This window comes from Salmo salar, chromosome 14, assembly GCF_965601325.2.
Source record: "Salmo salar chromosome 14, fSalSal1, whole genome shotgun sequence".
In the NCBI taxonomy this organism is placed as follows: domain Eukaryota; kingdom Metazoa; phylum Chordata; class Actinopteri; order Salmoniformes; family Salmonidae; genus Salmo; species Salmo salar.
Window position 1 is genome coordinate 69,207,642 of NC_138304.1, and position 20,336 is coordinate 69,227,977.

The window sequence follows — 20,336 nt, forward strand, 5'->3', positions numbered from 1 at the left end:
GGTGTCCTTTAAGTAGTGTTTTACTTGCAGCAATTTTGACCACGAAGGACTTACTGACATAGTCTCCTCTGAACAGTTGATGTTGAGATGTGTTTGTTGCTCGAACTCTGTGAAGCATTTATTTGGGATGCAATTACTGAGGCTGGTAACTCTAATGAACTTATCCTCTGCAGCAGAGGTAACTCGGTCTTCCTTTCCTGTGGCGGTCCTCATGAGAGACAGTTTCATCATAGCGCTTGATGGTTTTTGCGACTGCAGTGGAAGAAACGTTTAAAATGTTGAAATGTTCCGTGTTGACTGACCTTTGTCTTAAAGCAATGATGGACTGTCATTCTCTTTGCTTATTTGAGCTGTTCTTGCTATAATATGGACTTGGTCTTTTACCAAATAGGGCTTTCTTCTGTATACCACCCCTACCTTGTCACAACACAACTGATTGGCTAAAAAGTATTAAAAAGGAAATAAATTCCACAAATTAACTTTTAACAGGGCACACCTGTTAATTGAAATGTATTCCAGGTGACTAACTCGTGAAGCTGGTTGAGAGAATGCAAAGAGTGTGCAAAGCTGTCATCAAGGCAAAGGGTGGCTACAAAGGGGGCGGCAGGTAGCCTAGTGGTTAGAGCGTTGGGGCAGTAAACGAAAGGTTGCTAGATCGAATCCCCGAGCTGACAAGGTAAAAATCTGTAATTCTGCCCCTGAACAAGGCAGTTCCTAGGCCGTCATTGTAAATAAGAATTTGTTCTTAACCTCTTGGGTAGGGGGCAGTATTTTCACGGCCGGATGAAAAACATACCCAAATTAAACGGCCTACTACTCGGGCCCAGGAACTAGAATATGCATATTATATTTGGATAGAAAACACTCTGACATTTCTAAAACTGTTTGAATGATGTCTGAGTATAACAGAACTCATATAGCAGGCAAAACCCAGAGAAATATCCAACCAGGAAGTGGGAAATCTGGTTCTTGTAGTCTTTTCAAGTCATTGCCTATCTAACACAGTGACTTAGGGTTCATTTTGCACTTCCTAAGGCTTCCACTAGATGTCAACAGTCTTTAGAAAGTTGTTTGAGGCGTCTATGGTGAACAGAGAGCGAACAAAGGAAGTTGGAAGTTGTTGACTCAGGAAAGCACATGAGTTCATTGGCGCGCGTTGACGTGAGGGGTAGCTGTGTTCCAAAACATTGGAATCGTCCAGTTGGAATATTACTGAAGTCCTAAGTTAAAAAGGCACAAAGATTGATGCTAAACAACGTTTGAACGAACGTAAATATAACTTTTTTAGACTTTTTGTCGTGACATTTTGGCCACGCTTCCTACACTTGGAGTAGCTTACTGAACGCGCAAACAACGAGGTATTTGGACATAGATTATGGACTTTATCGAACAAAACAACATTTATTGTGGACCTGGGATCCCTGGAAGTGCCTTCTGATGAAGATCAAAGGTAAGTGAATATTTCTAATGCTATTTATGATTTTAGATGACTCCAAAATGGTGGGTATCTGTATTGCTTGATGTCTTTTTCTGAGTGCAGTACTGAGATTATTGCAAAGTGAGCTTTCCCCGTGAAGCTTTTTTGAAATCTGTCACAGCGGTTGCATTAAGGAGATGTTAATCTATAATTCTTTGAATAACAGTTTAATATTTTATCAACGTTTATGATGAGTATTTTTGTAAATTGTAGTGCTGATTCACCGGCAGTATTGGAGGCTAGCGTCCCACCTGCCCAAGAGAGGTTAACTGACTTACCTAGTTAAATAAAAGGTTAAATAAAACATTTTGAAGAATCTAATATATTTTCATTTCTTTAACACTTTATTGGTCACTACATAGTTTGTCTTCACTATTATTCTACAATGTAGAAAATAGTAAAAATAAAGAAATCCTTGAATGAGTAGGTACAGTTGAAGTCGGAAGTTTAAGTCATTAAAACTCGTTTTCAACCACCCCACAAATTTCTTGTTAACAAACAATAGTTTTGGCATGTCGGTTAGGACATCTACTTCGTGCATGAAAAGTAATTTTCCCAACAATTGTTTACAGACAGATTATTTCACTTATTCACTGCATCACAATTCCAGTGGGTCAGAAGTTTACATACACTAAGTTGACTGTGCCTTTAAACAGCTTGGAAAATTCCAGAAAATTATGTCATGGCTCTAGAAGCTTCTGATAGGCTAATTGACATCATTTGAGTCAATTGAAGGTGTACCTGTGGATGTATTTCAAGGCCTACCTTCAAACTCAGTGCCTCTTTGCTTGACATCATGGGGAAAATCAAAAGAAATCAGCCAAGACCTCAGAAAAACATTGTAGACCTCCACAAGTCTGGTTCATCCTTGGGAGCAATTTCCAAATGTCTGAAGGTACCACATTCATCTGTACAAGCAATAGTACGCAAGTATAAACACCGTGGGACCACGCAGCCGTCACACAACTCAGGAAGGAGATGCGTTTTGTCTCCTGGAGATGAACGTACTTCGGTGCGAAAAGTGCAAATCAATCCCAGAACAACAGCAAAGGACCTTGTGAAGATGCTGGAGGAAACAGGTACAAAAGTATCTATATCCACAGTAAAACGAGTCCTATATCTACATAACCTGAAAGGCCGCTCAGCAAGGAAAAAGCTACTGCTCCAAAACCGCCATAAAAAAGCCAGACTATGGTTTGCAACTGCACATGGGGACAAAGATCGTACTTTTTGGAGAAATGTCCTCTGGTCTGATGAAACAAAAATAGAACTGTTTGGCCATAATAACCATCGTTATCTTTGGAGGAAAAAGGGGGAGGCTTGCAAGCCGAAGAACACCATCCCAACCGTGAAGCACCAGGGTGGCAGCATCATGCTTTGCTGCAGAAGGGACTGGTGCACTTCACAAAATAGATAACAACATGAGGAAGGAAAATTGTGTGGATATATTGAAGCAACATCTCAAGACATCAGTCGGGAAGTTAGAGCTAGGTCGCAAATGGACAATGACCCGAAACATACTTCCAAAGTTGTGGCAAAATGGCTTAAGGACAACAAAGTCAAGGTATTGGAATGGCCATCACAAGCCCTGACCTCACTCCTATAGAAAATTTGTGGGCAGAACGGGAAAAGCGTGTGCGAGTAAGGAGGCCTACAAACCTGACTCAGTTACACCAGCTCTGTCAGGAGGAACGGGCGAAAATTCACCCAACTTATTGTGGGAAGCTTGTGGAAGGCAACCCGAAACATTTGACCCAGGTTAAACAATTTAAAGGCAATGCTACCAAGTACTAATTGAGTGAATGTAAACTTCTGACCCACTGGGAATGTGATGAAAGAAATAAAAGCTGAAATAAATCACTCTACTATTATTCTGACATTTCACATTCTTAAAATAAAGTGGTGATCCTAACTGACCTAAAACAGGGATTTTTTTTACAAGGATTAAATGTCAGGAATTGTGAAAAACGGAGTTTAAATGTATTTGGCTAAGGTATATGTAAACTTCCGACTTCAACTGTATGTCCAAACTTATGACTGGTACCACACACACACACACACACACACACACAAACACACAATAATAAATGCCCTTGAGGGATGTAGGAAGGAATTTGTTGCGGCAACTTCACGGAAGTTGGTGGCAAATTTGAGGCAAACTAAATAGTGTGCCGCAAAATGTTGCCATAAGTTTGTGGTAAATCCGCAGCAAACCTCTGGCAATAATAATATTTATTGCCACTATTGGCAAACAGCTCGTCAGAGTTTTTTTTCTTCTGGCCAACAATTCTCTCAAGATTCTATTTGAATCGGTGGCAAACCTGTGGCAACAATATGTATTGCTGCTAGTTGCAAACAGTTCACCAGAAGCCGTTTCTGGGGAACACATGAGTTCCAAGACCAGTAACCGTTGACGACCAATCTGGGGGATTTGGAAAATCTGCTGGTAAATGCAAACCAAGCTACTGACCAAAGTGGTCTGGAATGAGTCCAACTTCATTAAACATGAAATGTGCTAGCTAATTGATGCCTAGTTAGCAGTGTCATGTTTTACGGGATAGAGTGAAAGGGATGAGGCAGGTTAAATAAGGATTTTTAAGCCTCAAGACAATTGAGACATGGATTGTGTATGTGTGCCATTCGGAGGGTGAATGGGCGAGACAAAATATTGAAGTGCTTTTGAACGGGGTATGGTAGTAGGTGCCAGGAGCACCGGTTTGTGTCAAGAACTGCAACGCTGCTGAGTTTTTCACACTCAACAGTTTACCGTTTGTATCAAGAATGGTCCACCACCCAAAAGACATCCAGCCAACTTGCTGGCCCATGTTGGAGTCAACGCTTTCGACACCTTGTGGAGTCCATGCCCCAATGAATATTAGGAACGTTCTTAATGTTTTGTAGACTCAATGCATGTGTGCACCAGGTCAAGGCTTCTTCAAGGCAATAATTCATTTTGGACAAATAATATGAACTGCTTTTGTTGCTCATCTTCCACCCAAGTCTTATACACACCTGAGTCAGGGAGAAGACAACTAGTAGACAGCTGTCTCTTAAATGATCAAGTCCCCAGTCTAGATTGAATATCATAATTAATTGATTAGTTTTAATCAGTTGTATTGAGGCTTGGCTGGAGAAAAATCTTATATACTGTGGATCTCGAGGAACAGTTGGCCACACATGTAATGGTAGATTTAGTAGGCCTAAATCCCAGTTTATGCTAGTTACAATGTTTCTTTTTATAACATTTATACAAGACAGAAACATTGTTGAGAAGCATTGCAACATCAAGCCAATTTTGTCACAGCTGAACCCGTTTTTCCAAAGCTAAACCCAACCATTAGCCTCAGTCTACCTTAAGATGCCAAAATAGAAAATGTTTTCAGTAATCTCCAAAGTTCACTCAAAAAGGCAATAGTTCTGAACTGGTTTTGATTTAGTTCTTTAAATGTATTTAAATTGTGTTCATTATAATTTAAACTTGCATTGGTTGAAAGATATTGAGTTATCACTTGGCTCATGTAAATTCTGTAGTTGCCCCTTTAAAAAGCCTAAGGTCAACATTCCCAGTGTTCACATTTCTCTCATGTAAATGTAGCTACATAAAAAGATTAAACAATTAGCTATTTTCTTCATTAGCATGATGATTTATTTCTTTCTCCTAAGACATTGTCTAGTATATTAAGTATGTTGAGTTCAGTTCTCTGTGAGAAGCAAGTTAATTTAAAGTTAGACCTATATGTGATTTGGTTTATGTAGATACAGTTTAATGTTAACACAGTAACCAAAAACCTGATCTAATTAGCATACCAAGTTTGCAGCAAAAAGTTGAATGTTCGCCACAAGTTCCCTAGAATTGTTTGCCAAAAATTCACAAGTTGCAACTGTTTGCATGTGAAAATACGAGCTTGGTGCATATTTGCGGCAAATTGGCCAAAGGTTTTTACAAGTGTTTGCCAGAAGACCGTTTTTCTCAGTAAGGGTTATTGAATTGAATTAAAATGTGCTGTGTGGCATTAAGTCTCATCCTCCTCCCCTTGAGTAGTCCACTCACCCTTTTCATTCACACACAGGTACACACACACACACACACACACACACGTATGGCCCATCCCTCCCATGAAACATTGACCCAGCCCAGTGCCCCAGTACTCACCCTGCCACAGTCCCGCCCAGTGTCGGTACTCACCCGGCCCCCATACTGCAGCATGGGCGCTGGGAGGACTCGGCCCGTCACCTCAGTCATGTCGTTGTGCACCACAATGCCAAACTCCTTCAGGTAGGGGTCGGGACCGCCGACCATGCTGTTGCTTTTTACCTGGGGGGGGGGCATGAGAAAAGATGGTGTGAAAGGAGGAAAGGGGTTAGGCAGGCAGAGAAGACATTGCTTTCCTGCTAGTGTCTACAGTATTTTTGTTGCTGTGAATCTATCATTTAGATTCCTACCGCAATCGACCGTTACCAATAGCAGATCATCAATTAACTCATAAAGCCTTTAAGCAGAAAGTTACTTGACAGTAACCCGGCCCAGATTATATTTGGGGGGGTGGACATGGAATACTCAGTAAGGAAGCCATATGAGGCAAGAGATATGTATGTTGGGGTTTCAAGACTGCAGACCGTTTCTGGACAACCACACTTCTTTACTGATATTGCAACCACTCATGAGACCCAACAGTGCATTTTCCTTGCAAAAAAACAAAACAAATGGCTGCCTCAGACTACGGCACAAAGTTTCTAAACCCAGAGGCACAACGTCACAAGACTTCTGGGAACACTTGCGAAACACACCAGGCCAGGGTTTGGTGTTTGAGAAGTCAATGAGAAAACTGAAAATGAACAACTAAGGAATCATTTCTCGAAACTTAAAAGGCACAATCTAGATTTGAGCCAAAACTTCAAGTAGTTGAACATGTTATTACTCCAACCTCATGAAAGTGGCAAACTGACACGTTTTCATTTTCGTAAAAAAAAAATCTACTTTATATCGAAGGAGTGCCTTTGATTTGACGGCCTGCACAGGCGCAGTTCGGCACGAGATAACAGTTACCCCTATGACGTGTTTCTGGGCATGAGCTTAACTAGCCAACATCTCTATGACGTCAACTACGAGTGTGATTGGGGATTTCTATTAGAGATGCAGTTCCATACTGTACTGTCGGACAACGGCACTCCACTTCTTGTGTTGCAGTTCACACTCCCACCACCGAGGGGGAAAGTAATCACTCACCAGTCGGCTGATCTCTTCCTGCCTGTCGGGTGCAGAACGTGCTGTAGCTTTGATCATAGTGGAGGTCTGGTTATCTGTCAGCTTCTTGATGCAGCGCTGCCCGGCCACAATGTTGCAAACCTGTATACAGACAGAGAATAGTTACTGAATAACTCTGTATTCAAGTAATGGAGAAACATGAAAAGGATTGTTTCTATTGGACAAGTCCAGGTAATCGTTAACGTTTCAGTCCCTTTTCTTCCATTTGGTGCCTAATGACCTGAAGTAAGGTGGAAACTAAAGTCTGACCGTGCCCAGGTCCAAAACCCCCTTTTCCCCCCTACCCATCAGGTCAACAATGCATAGTTGCAATGAGTGTTGCCTTCATGCAATTTTGAGAAAGCCACGAAGGCTTGGAAGACCACAGTGAGAGAAGCATCACTTGCAGCAATATAAGTGCATTCTATACATACGGTGGGGTTTCATTTGTGGTGTGTGTGTGTGTGTGTATGTGTCTGCGTGTTTTACAGCCACCCTCTTACCTCCAGGGGTAGGTAGGTGTGCTTCTGTTCCTGCCCCACTTGTAGGCAGGGCAGGTGGGGGTATTTTAGCTGTAGGCTGTACTTCTGCTTGAAGTACTGAGCCACTGTACACTCCATGGCCTGGCCATTCTCCAGCTGTAAGGGGAACCTGAGCAATGGGCAGACAAGGACATGATACATATTCATCCACCGTATTAATAAAACAAAAGAGCAAAAGGAAAGAGCACTGCATCTCGTCTTCGGTTTTGCATCAACATGATCTTGTATCAAGAGATAGATACGGTTTGTATGTTTGGATAGGTTGATTAAAAATACATAAGAGAAACTTTGCGTAGGGCGGCCAGGGCCGCAGGGACATGTGGAAGACGCTAACTGGAATGTGTAGCAACTAGCGCAGCACTTACGTTTGGTGGCTGGCGGGGCGGCGTGTGACATTGCACACGCGATATTTCCTCTTCATCTGACCACAGTGGGTGACCTCGACTTTCAGACCTGAGAGCGAAAAACATACGCATAGAAACACCCAGAAGAGCACATCACAAATAGGCCAGAAACAGAAGAGGAGGGAGATATTACGAGTGGAGTTTGAAACGGACATTTTGGGGCATCATTGAAAATCTTTGTAATTCAAAACATTTTAGCAGATCATTTTAGACAGTATCATCTTTGACAAGACTGTGGTTTGCTCTTATATAAGGTGACGGTTTGCCTTCTCACATAGCCTAACTCTTACTTGAGATGGCTGTGCATAAGTGAAAACCCATTCACAGCAATGCATGATTTACACCAGGAATGAGCAACTGGCGCGCCCGCGCCCCCCCTTTTAGGCCCGTGGAACAATTTCACAATATAAAGATATATACACAGTTAATTCAGAAAGTATTCAGACCCCTTGACGGTTTCCGCTTTGTTACGTTACACCCTTATTCTAAAATTGCTTAAATAAAACAATTTCATCAATCTACACACAACACCCCATGAACATTTTTGCACATTTATTTAAAATAAGAGAAACACCTTATTTTCATAACTATTCAGACCCTTTGCTATGAGACTCGAAATTAAGTTCAGGTGCATCCTGTTTCCATTGATCATCCTTAAAATGTTTCTACAACTTGGAGTCCACCTGTGGTAAATTCCAATGATTGGACATGATTTGGAAAGGCACACACCTGTCTATATAAGGTCCCACAGTTGACAGTGCATGTCAGAGCAAAAACCAAGCTATGAGGTCGAAGGAATTGTCCGCAGAACTACGAGACAGGAATGTGTCGAGGCAAAGATCTGGGGAAGGGTACCCCAAGACCACAGTGGTCCAAGACCACAGTGGCCTTTGTAAATAAGAATTTGTTCTTAATTGACTTGCCTAGTTAAATGAAAAAATACAAATAGGAAGAGTCTTGGTGGTTCCAAACTTCTCACATTTAAGAATGATGGAGGCCACTGTGGTCTTGGGGACCTTTCATGAATCTGGTTGACAGAATGCCAAGAGTGTGCAAAGCTGTCATCAAGGCAAAGGGTGGCTACTTTGAAGAATCTCAAATATATTGATTTGTTTAACACTTTTTGGTTAATACATGATTCCATGTGTTACATGATTATACAATGTATTATTCCAGATTAGGAGGAATTTAGATTGTGGCCACTAGATGGCAGCAGTGTATGTGCAACGTTTTAGACTGATCCAATGAACCATTGCATTGCTGTTCAGAATGTTGTATCAAGTCTGCCCGAATGTGCCTAATTGGTTTATTAATCCATTTTCAAGTTCATAACTGTGCACTCTCCTCAAACAATAGCATGGTATTATTTCACTAATAGCTACTGTAAATTGGACAGTGCAGTTAGATTAACAAGAGTTTAAGCTTTCTGCCCATATGAGATGTCTCTATGTCCTGGGAAATGTTCTTGTTACTTACAACCTCATGCTAATCACAATACGCACGATAGCTCAACCGTCCTGTGGGGGGGACATTGATCCCATAGAGGTAAAACGAAAAAAAATACAAGTTATAAATTTGCTTTATGAGTAGTGCGTGACCTTAGGGTGGCAACACATACATTTAAAGTGATTTCAGTGGGTCTTTATCCATTCTTGTTGAAATTGAATTAAACAAAAACATTTCCACGTAGGGCTGCACGACATGGGAAAACAATCTTGGCCTTATTTTTAACCAATTGTTGCAACTGCGAATTGACTTGCGATTTCGAGCAAAACACTTGGGTGAAGTGTTCAAATCATGGAAATATAATGATTATACTAATTCTACTTAGTTAGAATATAATAGTGGGAACTTTGAACAGTGTTTTTTGACATGACATTCAATTAAAATGCCAGGGAGGAGTTATTGTGACATGGAAGAACCAAAGTGTTGATAAGTGATCCTATAATCTTCGGCTACATTGAATGTTCTCTCTTCGCTACTTCATGAAGCTAACATAAATTCTTTGCGTATTCTTCTAACATACTGTTGCACAAACATGTTGATTCAGGTCTACACCGTCACTGGTATTATCAGGCTGTATATCTAAGTACATTTCCTCTGCCTCAGCCAGCTAACTAACTAGCGATTAGCATTAGCGGCTAACCCATTTTAGGCCCAACTTGCTAAGACAAACTAGCAGTTTGCAGATGTAAGAAACAAACTAATAATGTAATTATAGAACGCTAGTGGATTTATATTAGGAAGCAAAGTGAAAACAGCATTGTTGTCGTCAACATTGTTGCATGTGCTTAATTGACCATGCAGACTGAACGCAAGTGTCTCGTGGTCGAGGAACAACAAATGTGCTCCTCTAGTGGCGGGGCTAGGTCTGTGTGGAAAGTGGCATGGCGTGAAAGAGCGGAGAAAGATGACTCAAGTAGCGAAGTAAACTATAGAAATGGACGTTACACACTACGTATCACATTTAACAAACCAAACATTCAAATACCGGTATATCGTAAAATATGGTATACCGCACAGCCCTTGCGAGCAGGAAATGAACTTTAAAACATGTTTTTGTTTTCTCTTCGCTGTCACGAAGGGGGCCGCTAGAATGTTTTGCTCGCAGGGTGTGTGCTGTGAGTGTGGGGTGGCTACGCAGACCCACGAGTCACTGCGGCCCCTCAAGATGAGTTCTGTTATTTTGTTGTACCCACCCCCATCAAAGTTGCCCATCCCTGATTTACACAAAAGTTACACTAAGTTCAAGTCAAGCACGCATATCTCACGTTAGGATTCAGATTATGGGTGTACAGCACAGATGGGTGTCAATTCCATTTCAATTCATATACATTGAAATTCAAGTCAAGAGATACGAGTTTAAGAGTCATTTATTGTCAGTTAAGACTTTTCACAATTCTGAAACTGGTTTCTCAATTCACTTCATGCATTGGAATGGACTTGACACGAGACCCTGAGGTACACTACAGTGTAGTACAGTTCAGTTGTCTGGGTGGGTGGATGCCGTCTAATAAGGCTCCGAAATGTCACCCTATTTCCTATGTAGTGTACTACTTTTGACCAGGGCTCAAAAGTAGTGCATTATATAGTGAAGAGAATGGTTGGTTGTTTAGCAACAAAACCGACACATGCGCAACTATGGGGCAAAACAGAAGGGGTTGGCTTAGATTGTTGACAACATGTCAACTATATTTTGTCTCCAATATTAATTGAAAACATAAATACATTTGCACAATGAGCACTTGTTGTCTGAAATACAATCGTTACAGTTGTTGGTTTCCTGGCTAGCGACGTTTTGCCATATTAGCATAGACTTGGTATCAAACAAGACATGGTATCAAGAACAAAATAAAACTAGAGGAAACGAGCCACCTACAATTCCCCTCATTGTTTCTAGCCATCTGGCCATCCAGAATCACAACACAGACTTCTGCCCCATTGAAGCGTGCGCATTGGTTTCGTGACAGTGTCAGCTAACACGTTTATAGGGTGCCATTTCAGATGCAGCCTTGGTGTGTAGAAACATGGTAAAAACATTGGTCTGACCTGCAGGTCCCCACCCACCTCGGATCTCCTTGGTGAACTTGACGCGTTGGGAGTCGGTGAGTGGCTTGGTCTGCTCATTAATGTTCTGGATGTCCAGCACCTCGCACATGAACTCGATCACGGGCTGGGCACGGTAGAAAGCGGTGGCGGAGACTGTGGGGGGGGGGGGGGGGACAAAGCGAGACAGATGTAAGGTTCACGACCAAAACAAACATCAATCCACGTTATATTACTCCAACACAAACACACACATAGCCTGGGATTTTTACATTATTAGGTCATTGTATTGACTACAGATAATTAAGGCTAACCTAAAGACACACAAAGGGCTCTTACCATCGATGTTGAGCATCATGTTCCACATGGCAGGACGGACCGACTGATGGAAGCCGAACCACACCTCCCTCCCTCCGCCCAGTGGGTGGTAGTAGCCCTCCGGAGGGGAGAAGAAGGAGCGCCCCACTGGAGTGTACCTGGAAACATCCACATGGAGAGTCAGTTAGAGAACTGGTTCAGTTAGAGGGATCACAATATAGCAAAAAATGACAGACAAGATTATTCTGGATGAGATCACTCTTCACCCCTCAGAATGACAACAGAAATTCCCTCTGGGAAAAATACCGTTACACTATTCTACACCTCTAAAAGTGTCTCCTTGATGTTCTTAAGAAATTAGGTCATAGGAACAGAGTTATTTATTTGGAACTGTGTGGAAACTGGCCATAAAGTTACTCACTGTTTATATGGGCAAGACTATTTGATATAGGATACCAAGCTATAACAATGCAATGAACCCATGAACAACTGGTATTTCGCCACAGGAAGAGAGATGTGTCATGGGGCCAAGTTATAGAAGCCATGTACCTCATATGTCTAACCCTAAACTTAAACCAACAAGCAAATGTGTCCATAAATGTTCCCATAATAGCCAATTTCGACATCGCAGGTTAGCCACATAGTGGGAACATTTACCTCATGGAAGGCAGGTGGCGGGTGATGACATCCAAGGCCTGAACAGAGTCCTCGGGGACCTCATTGTGGCCTGACAGGGCCTCCAGGAGCATCTGCAGGCTCACCACTGACACCCACTGCAGCGACACCTTGAAGGTCTGGTCCTTCCCCTCCCCCGGTAGAGTCACCTCCAGATCCACCTAAAGGAGAGAGAAAGAGGGCAGGGTGTTAGGGAATGGTTACAAGGCAAGGAAAGCCACAAATAAAGACATTTGTGATGTGCTCTGAGCTATACCGTCAGGTCCAAAATTATTGGCACCCTTGATAAAGAGGAGCAAAAAAATGACTCAAATAAATACAAATACTGTGCTTTTTTTATTCACAGTTTTGTTTTGAAAAGTTTTATTTTATAGTAATACAATTGCTCAGATAAATAAAATTTGTTTACGTACTTTTTTTCTCTCAAAAAGATAGGGGTCAAAACTATTGGCACCCCTGTTTTCAATACCTCACCTTTTTCATTTGACCTTTACTTTATCAGGGTGTCATACTGAGACCAAGGTGTCTTACAGATGAGCCCTGAATTACACACGTTAGAGAAAATACACACATCAAAATATAAATAGCAGAAAGAAAAACACGGTCATAAAAAATAAATGCATTCATCAATAATATGGTCCTCAGCTTTCTGAATACCCTAGAGGCACAAGAACATCAAACTTAAGAACAGTTTGAAGATTTGTTTTTTTGGAACAGTTTTTAAAAGTGCAAGAAAACTCCTTAGAAGCCAAATACATTTCCAGAGTTAGCCATCCCTGAGACCGAGTGTGGTAACTCGTATGTCTAAAGTTTAGTAATGACGTTAGGTACAGTGGGACTTTTTGGAAAAAGGGCTTTATAAATTAAAACATAATGTACCAACCTACGTGACATAAAAGTGAGCCAACCAACTTTCTGGTATAGAATGCAGTGATGAGAACTGAAACAAGCACCCATAATAAAGCGCAGTGCGCTATAATAAACTGCATCTGACGGCTTTAATGAAGTGGCAGCTGCCTTAATATACTGTAGATGTCGTCGTCGTCATAGTCCAGGACCGATAGGAACGTCAACCGATTAATCTGCTTTCTACTATTTAGCAAGAGGCAGGACCTATTTCTATAGAAGCCCATTTTTATTCGCAGCTTCTTAACCAACCCATCAATATGCTTTTTAAAAAGACAGCTTTCATCTATCCAGATATTTGTAAGCAGGGACACAATCAATATGGACACCATCCAAAGTACATATCCTTAAATCAGACTTTTTATTTATTTTTTAGGTGCTTTACCTGCATTCAGTACTAATTTCAAGTCAATAAAGTTTCTGTAATACAATGAAGACAGACTTCAGTTCAGATAAAGCCTGGTCAACCCTGGGGACAATAGCATACACAACAGTACTATCGGCATAAAGGCGCAGGTGAACATTTTTCAATATTGTTAATGTAAACAGTAAAAAGTACAGGACCCAGAATCACCCCCTGCGGGACACATTTCATAATATCCAGGAAACCAGATCTAACACCGTCAGTAGATATACATTTAGTTCCATCTGTCAGGTCATTTTTAAACCAGTTACATGTAGCCAATTGAGGAAACCCTCTGAATTAGCAGTGACTGATCAACAGTATGGAAAGCCTTTGACAGGTCAATGAAGAGGGCAGCACAATATTGCCTTTTATCCATACAGTTAACCACATCATTTATAACCTTGCAGGGATAAGGGCACTGAGCCTTTTGCTAAAAAAAATTATGAAATTGGAGAACCCTCTTCAATTCAAACCACCGGTTTCCAATGGGGTAATGTATTAGTAGAAAATATATGTATTTTTTTGGAGCATACAATATATTTATTTTATAAAGTATTTTTTTATCATTCTTTAATAATTGTGGACCTGATAGTATATCTAAAGAAACTGGTCAAGGCCTAGAATAAACAAATGCACATCGCGTTTTGGGCAAATCGATCCAGTGGTTCAGGACGCGGCAGGAAAATCCCCAAAAATCTTTCAAGAACTGACAGCGGTGCTGGGATGGAGATAAAAACCATTACATCGTCGCTAAAACTAGAGGTACAATTGTGGTCAAGACGATTGCTTACCCTGTCTCTCCCGATGGGTAGTGGATGGGCCGTGTACATGTTCCTCTTCCCGTCGTAGCCCGGTTGTCGATCACCAAAGATCTGCATCTTGAAGTGGCGAACCATGGTGTCCACCACCTCTCTGTGAGACAGGAGAATCATGAGCTGGCCAGATAACGCATTCACACAGACTGTACTGCTTACAGTACTGCTTACAGTACTGCTTACAGTACTATATTCTGGTCTTCACTGTCCCTCCCAATACGTTACATTTTTTAAATAAACAACTTCCCACCCGCCCTGCCGTTAAAAACCCATTTTTAATTTCAAGTACAACTCGCACTTGAGTTTGACTCGTTTTGCTAACAAGTACACACTTCCATTCCCTCAACTCTCCTAAAAGCCTCCACCAAAACACACAAACTCTCAAATGATCAACTCAAGACCTTGCTCGCTCTTCCTTCCAATGAAAATTGATTTCCACCTTCTAGCTCCCCTCAAGAGAGAAATGTCTCTCTTTCCCCCTCAATGTCCAGTTGTATTTACCGGTTGACCCTCCGAGGCCGTTTCTCAGGCTTGATGTCGATATCGTAATGATAGACATCAATCTTGGGAATCTGCACCTGGAAGTGGTTTGCCAGCAGGCGGATGGGCTTCCCCACGGTGCCCATGCCAGGCCTCCGCGGGGGCTGGAAGAGGGAGGTGGGGGCCGGCGGGCCTATAGGGGGGTCCAAACACAGAAACACACACATTTGTTAATTGATACATTCATTTCAGCTGGTTCGTATTCACTAGGTACCAAAACGGAAGAAAACAGAAACAGTGAGGGGCAACCCGAACCTGAAATGCTCGTTTTTGTTTGTGGTGCAAAATCTTTTTCTACGATGTGCTCTAATGAATAAGAGCCTGTTAAAATGACACTTTAAGAGGAAAGGACAAGTAAGTAGTTAAGAGGCTTTTTGGTCTCAGATTAATTTGTTTTGGCAATGAGGCTAAGCAGCATGTTGACCACCGTGGGTGCAATTATTGGTTGGTAGCTAAGCTATTTCGACAGGACGCTCTGAAATTAATACAAACTGACCAACAAAAATTGCTGCATGTGTTTGCAGTTTCTTTTTTGCCCTTATTGTAGAATTGTTGGTCAATTTGCACAATCAATTTCTGAAATCTGTTCAATCGCCTCCTTGCCACGGCTTCCCGCGTGAACTCCAACAGGTCACAACTACCCACCCACAACCACACTATGATTGATCCATCACTCTGGCCTCCAACCCAGATAGGTCAACAGGAGGAGGACAAAACAATGACCCGCAATTACGCGCCGGCCCGCCCCAGCCCCCCACCCCACTACAGCCAGACCATAGTCTGACGCACAGGGCCCGCCCCAGACAAAGAGCAGCGTGTCTGAGACAGACGGCAGCAGGGCCAGATGGGGGTCCGCAGAGACCGTCGGGATTACAGTTACACACTCGACAAACACTGCCTCGGCACTCCTGTCTGATACAAGATGTGCTCATACATTTTGTGTATATCCCAATGTTAAATGTGTAGGCCTAATGTACCAAGCCCCAATACTGACTCACAGGCATGTGTCCTGAGCAATTCATCCAGCCAATGAAAATACAATAATTATTTGAGTGGATGTTTGGAAGTGTGATGCACCACTGTATTTAATAATTGTGTCTTACATTTAATTTGCCTTTGTGTGGAAATAATAGATGATAAAATAGGGGGAACTATCCAATTTAAACTAACTACTCGGTACATATAAAAAAAAGTAAAAGAATTCTTAGGCCTACACATTCAAGACGCAGCGCATGTAGAGAGGGAAAGGGAAGAGTTGAGCTTCTCATGATTGAAGGCTGGGTGTAAGAGGGAATAGGATGCTTACTGCTTTTGTCAACTGACAACAAGGGGGCTGCGGGGGTCCTGAACCTGATGCACCGCCATGCTCCAGTTAGCAAGTGAAGCCCAAGGGGGAGCAATCAGGACCCTCTCTGTGCTTCCTAGAAAAACACGCTCCCTGCATGCCCTCATCCCCCCTAAACACCCCCCTCCCTAATCCTCCATATCCCAGTAAATTACTGCCATGGGAGCAACAAAAGCCCCGGGGCGGCATGGTGTGCATGTGTTTATACGTGTGTGCTTTAGGTGAGGTTCAGAAAGAGGGATCCCAGCGGGTGTAACAGTCAGGTTGGGTCACCCTGACTCACCCACTTTCACCAAAAACAGCACCAGCTCTATATATAGCCCCCTCAGCTGCTGCCTCAGAGCGGTTGAGAGGGGTTGTCAGTGTGTGGAATTCTTGGACCCCTCCCCAAACCTACACCACGTACCTCCCTGCCACCCCCCCTAATGAGGGTGTCTCAATGGTACCTCAACTTTGGGTTCAAGCCTGCAGCAGTAATATATGTAGTGCACGTGACAATCAAGCCCACTGTCCATGCAAATGAATGCATTGTACATGGCCACGATGTGAGCATGCGGCTTCACTGTGATTATTAGGCGATTTAATCCAATCTCAAAGCCAATCTCAAAGCCAAGCCAATTGGTTACCGTGGCTGCACTGCACCAAAGGAGAACGCTATCAGATAAATGTAATTGTAGTGGTCTGCTTTGTGGGGAAATAATGATTTTTCCACTGGTTATTTGATCAAATGTGATTAAATGACTGAGCAAAACCGACTTAAAAATGAGGAGCACTGGTTGTTGGTCTATTAACTGAATCATCATTCACATTTTAAGGTGATTTATGTAGTAAATAAAGGTGTAGTACGTAAAATTCCTTAGTCTACCAGTCTGGCCAATAGTGCCTAGCGGTTGGGAGACCAAGGAAAAGGTTCATGGTCGTAACAGATACAAAACCTTCTTCAGTCATGGTTTATATTTACTGGCTAGGTAACAGATACAAATCCTTCTTCAGTCATTGTTTATATTTACTGGCTAGGCAAAGCTGCCACGGGTCAACATATAGGCCTACTACCATAAAGCATAATTTATTTTTTACTCTAGTGCAAGTGAGAGATGGGGGGGGGGGGTATTTGACAGGAAATACACCATGGGTGATATTGAGGGGAGGTCATTGTGTGTTTACTTAGGCCTCTAGCTTGTGTAGCGTGTGGCGTGAGAATGGGGCTTAACCTGCAGACAGGATGCACTGTGCTGATGAGTCAGTAATGACATTGACTGTGAGGGACATGCAGTCACCTGTAAATCACCTGGACTACACAGTGGAAAATAGAGGGGCCAGTGGTGAGGGGCCTGGAGACTGCTGGGGGCACATCAGCCATTCACAACCACAAGACACAGGCGATAGCTAGTGGCCAGCTAGGCCTGTGTGTCTTGTAGATTAAACTGCCTAGGCCCATACCATGGGTCAACTAAGGTTAGTCTACTGAAAACACTCATCTGCTGTCCTTATTGCTGCCTCAGCAACCTTGTGAAATGCATATTTTATGTTCCACATTCCTTTGTTGATGGTCGTTACTTATGGATCATTTGGCAGTAAAACTCATTTCCGCCGGGAAGACAATTACATTTTCTACCTATACAAGCTTTCATGTACTGTATGTGATGCTGCTGCTGCTCAGGGAGATACAGCTGATAAGGAGGTTATTTGGGTGGACTGTGTTGCAATGATTTCTTGAAAGACCATCACTTGGTCTTTTTGATGATTTGTCATAGACAACAGTAAGCAGAATGCCAGCTGTGAACAAAAAGCCATGGATTTGCATTAGTGGAAGAAGGGGAGTACCATCCTCTTAACAGAATTTCATAAAAAATAAAAATGCTAAACATTTAAAAAGTTATCCTTTTTAGATAAAACTATATTAAATATATTCACGTCACCAAATAAATGATTAAAATACACTATTTTAAAAGAAGGTCTACAGTTGCCTCAACAGAACTCTTAGGTAGCACTGTGGTGTAGCTGGAGGACAACTAGCTTCTGGCCTCCTCTGGGTACACTGACTTCAATACAAAACCTAACAGGCTCATGGTTCTCACCCCCTTCCATAGACTTACACAGTAATTATGACAACTTCCGCAGGACGTCCTCCAACCTATCAGAGCTCTTGCAGCATGAACTGACATGCATTTCGCTACACTCGCATTAACATCTGCTAACCATGTGTATGTGACAAATAAAATTTGTGGTCCACCCAATCAAAGGATCAGATAATTAATATAGTACTGAAAACATAAGCTACAACTAGCCAGAACTGCATAACATCACTTTCAGTTTCACTTAGCAAGCAAATGCAGCTAGCTAGTTTAGCCTACTCAGAGGGATACAATGTTAGCTATCTGGTTATGACTATCCAATACAACACTGGAACGATTCCAAGTCAAAGTAAGCTTTTGGTTTTACTAGTTTATTGCCACTGGGGCCAGCCGGTGTAAGTGCTAAACTGCTTACTGACTATACACGAATGTTTACTGACACGTTTACTAACACGTTAGTAGTAGCTATGTTGACTATTTCATTACTTTAGCTAATAAGGTGACAATGATGTAGACTGTGTGTAGCAGTTATGATATGGTTGGGCCTTAGAAAGTTTTTTTTTGCCTGGTCACATACAGCTGATGTGTTGTGCTTTGAAGTCCATAAGCGAAGGGAAAAGGTGAGAGGAGAAAAGCACATAGATGCTAGAAGGAATACAACATGGCTGCTATGAAAGCGAACTGTGTTTATGCATGATCAGGGGTATATTGATTCTACCGATTCTGTTGAAAAACATGTCTTAAAATGGAAGCAAACAAAACAGGATAAACATATGAAATTGACCAATAGAAACTCTCATTTGCAACTGTTGGACTAATGTTCACCCATGTGAAAGGCAGTATTGAATGTGTCACTGTGTCCCTGAGCAACGTCAAATGTGTCTCTCGACCTGCGTGCACCTACATTGTAAACTTACATTCATAGGCTAGGTTGTAGAAACGTCATGATGGGTAAAGGGAAAATGTGAGTATCATGTAGTAGCTTCAAGCTATCGCTGTAACATTGAACTGGGTGAATGGAACATGAATGACAGCCATCCAATATGGTGTCATAGAAATAAGGTCAAGCTCATTAAAAAAAATTGTCCTCCCTCATCTTAAAACGGCACAGAGCGCCACTGGGTTGCATACTAAACTAGTAGGCTCTATATAATAGGGAGGTATATTACATGGCTAGAACTGAGGTTAAAACAACCATTGAAGCCTACCATAAAATGCAAATTAGCCCATTATATTTCCCTATGGATAAATGCCAAAGCTTATGCATGGACATAGCCAATGGGTCCATCAATTCCACCTAAAGTCAGTGGCCTGTATTCACGGTCGCCAAAAGCCAGACTTCCCCAAATACTTGACCAAAAAAAACAAAAAAACATTTATCTTCTGTTTTCATAATTTTCCTTCAATTCGCAAGTGGCTGAATCTCACAGGAGAAATCATCAGAGCAAGGGAAACAGCACCCCTCTGTCTCAGTATGTGTAGCCCATGTATCTGATGCTGTCTGGACCAAAAGAGTATGACATGCTGTAACCTTTATTTAACTAGGCAAGCCCGTTAAGAAAAAATATTTTTTACAATGACAGCCCTCAGAGGAACAGTGAGTGCTCAGGGGTAGAATGACAGATTTTTACCTTGTCAGCTCGGGAATTCGATCCAGCAACCTTTCGGTTACAGACCCAACGATCTAACCAATAGGAAACCTGCCTATTGCCGCCTTAGCATTTGATTGATTGATGCCAGCAAGCATCTGGCCTCCCTTGAGTAAAAAAAAAATATAATCATAAAATAATTAGCCAATCAGCGTTGAGCTGAGCTCAAGTGTGGGTTTTGTCCTGGTGCAGCAAAACGCCTCTCAACGGAGCGGATTTGGCTTCACACCAATCAAAAGCAAAACGTCATTGTCAGATCTGTTTCAGGTCTGCTTGGGTAGTTTTCCTGTAGTAGATATGTTGCTAAATCAACCATTTCCTAAGCCATGGATGAGATGGGGATTTGGACTTGTGGTTTTGACTTAATTCTCCGTTTGGCCAATGATTATGACA

The 20,336-nt window shown here is 42.1% G+C and overlaps 1 protein-coding gene across 8 annotated transcripts in view; it reads right to left on the reverse strand.

The window, feature by feature from the left end:
• The window catches only part of ago4 (argonaute RISC component 4), a 40,189-nt gene that overhangs the window by 17,088 nt on the left and 2,765 nt on the right, over positions 1 to 20,336 (reverse strand). For 2 of the 8 annotated variants that reach the window (XM_014141961.3, XM_014141959.3), the window contains exons 1-9: positions 14,836 to 15,056; positions 14,311 to 14,431; positions 12,190 to 12,368; positions 11,554 to 11,690; positions 11,236 to 11,370; positions 7,630 to 7,717; positions 7,226 to 7,373; positions 6,705 to 6,824; positions 5,631 to 5,792 (exon numbers count right to left, since the gene is read on the reverse strand). In XM_014141961.3, the coding sequence (XP_013997436.2) occupies positions 5,631 to 5,792; positions 6,705 to 6,824; positions 7,226 to 7,373; positions 7,630 to 7,717; positions 11,236 to 11,370; positions 11,554 to 11,690; positions 12,190 to 12,368; positions 14,311 to 14,431; positions 14,836 to 15,041 (1,296 nt within the window). In that variant the 5' untranslated portion in view covers positions 15,042 to 15,056. Of the gene's footprint in view, positions 1 to 5,630; positions 5,793 to 6,704; positions 6,825 to 7,225; positions 7,374 to 7,629; positions 7,718 to 11,217; positions 11,371 to 11,553; positions 11,691 to 12,189; positions 12,369 to 14,310; positions 14,432 to 14,835; positions 15,057 to 20,336 lie in introns of those variants that run through there. The other 6 variants (XM_014141957.3, XM_014141955.3, XM_014141960.3 and 3 more) reach the window with 5 other exon arrangements.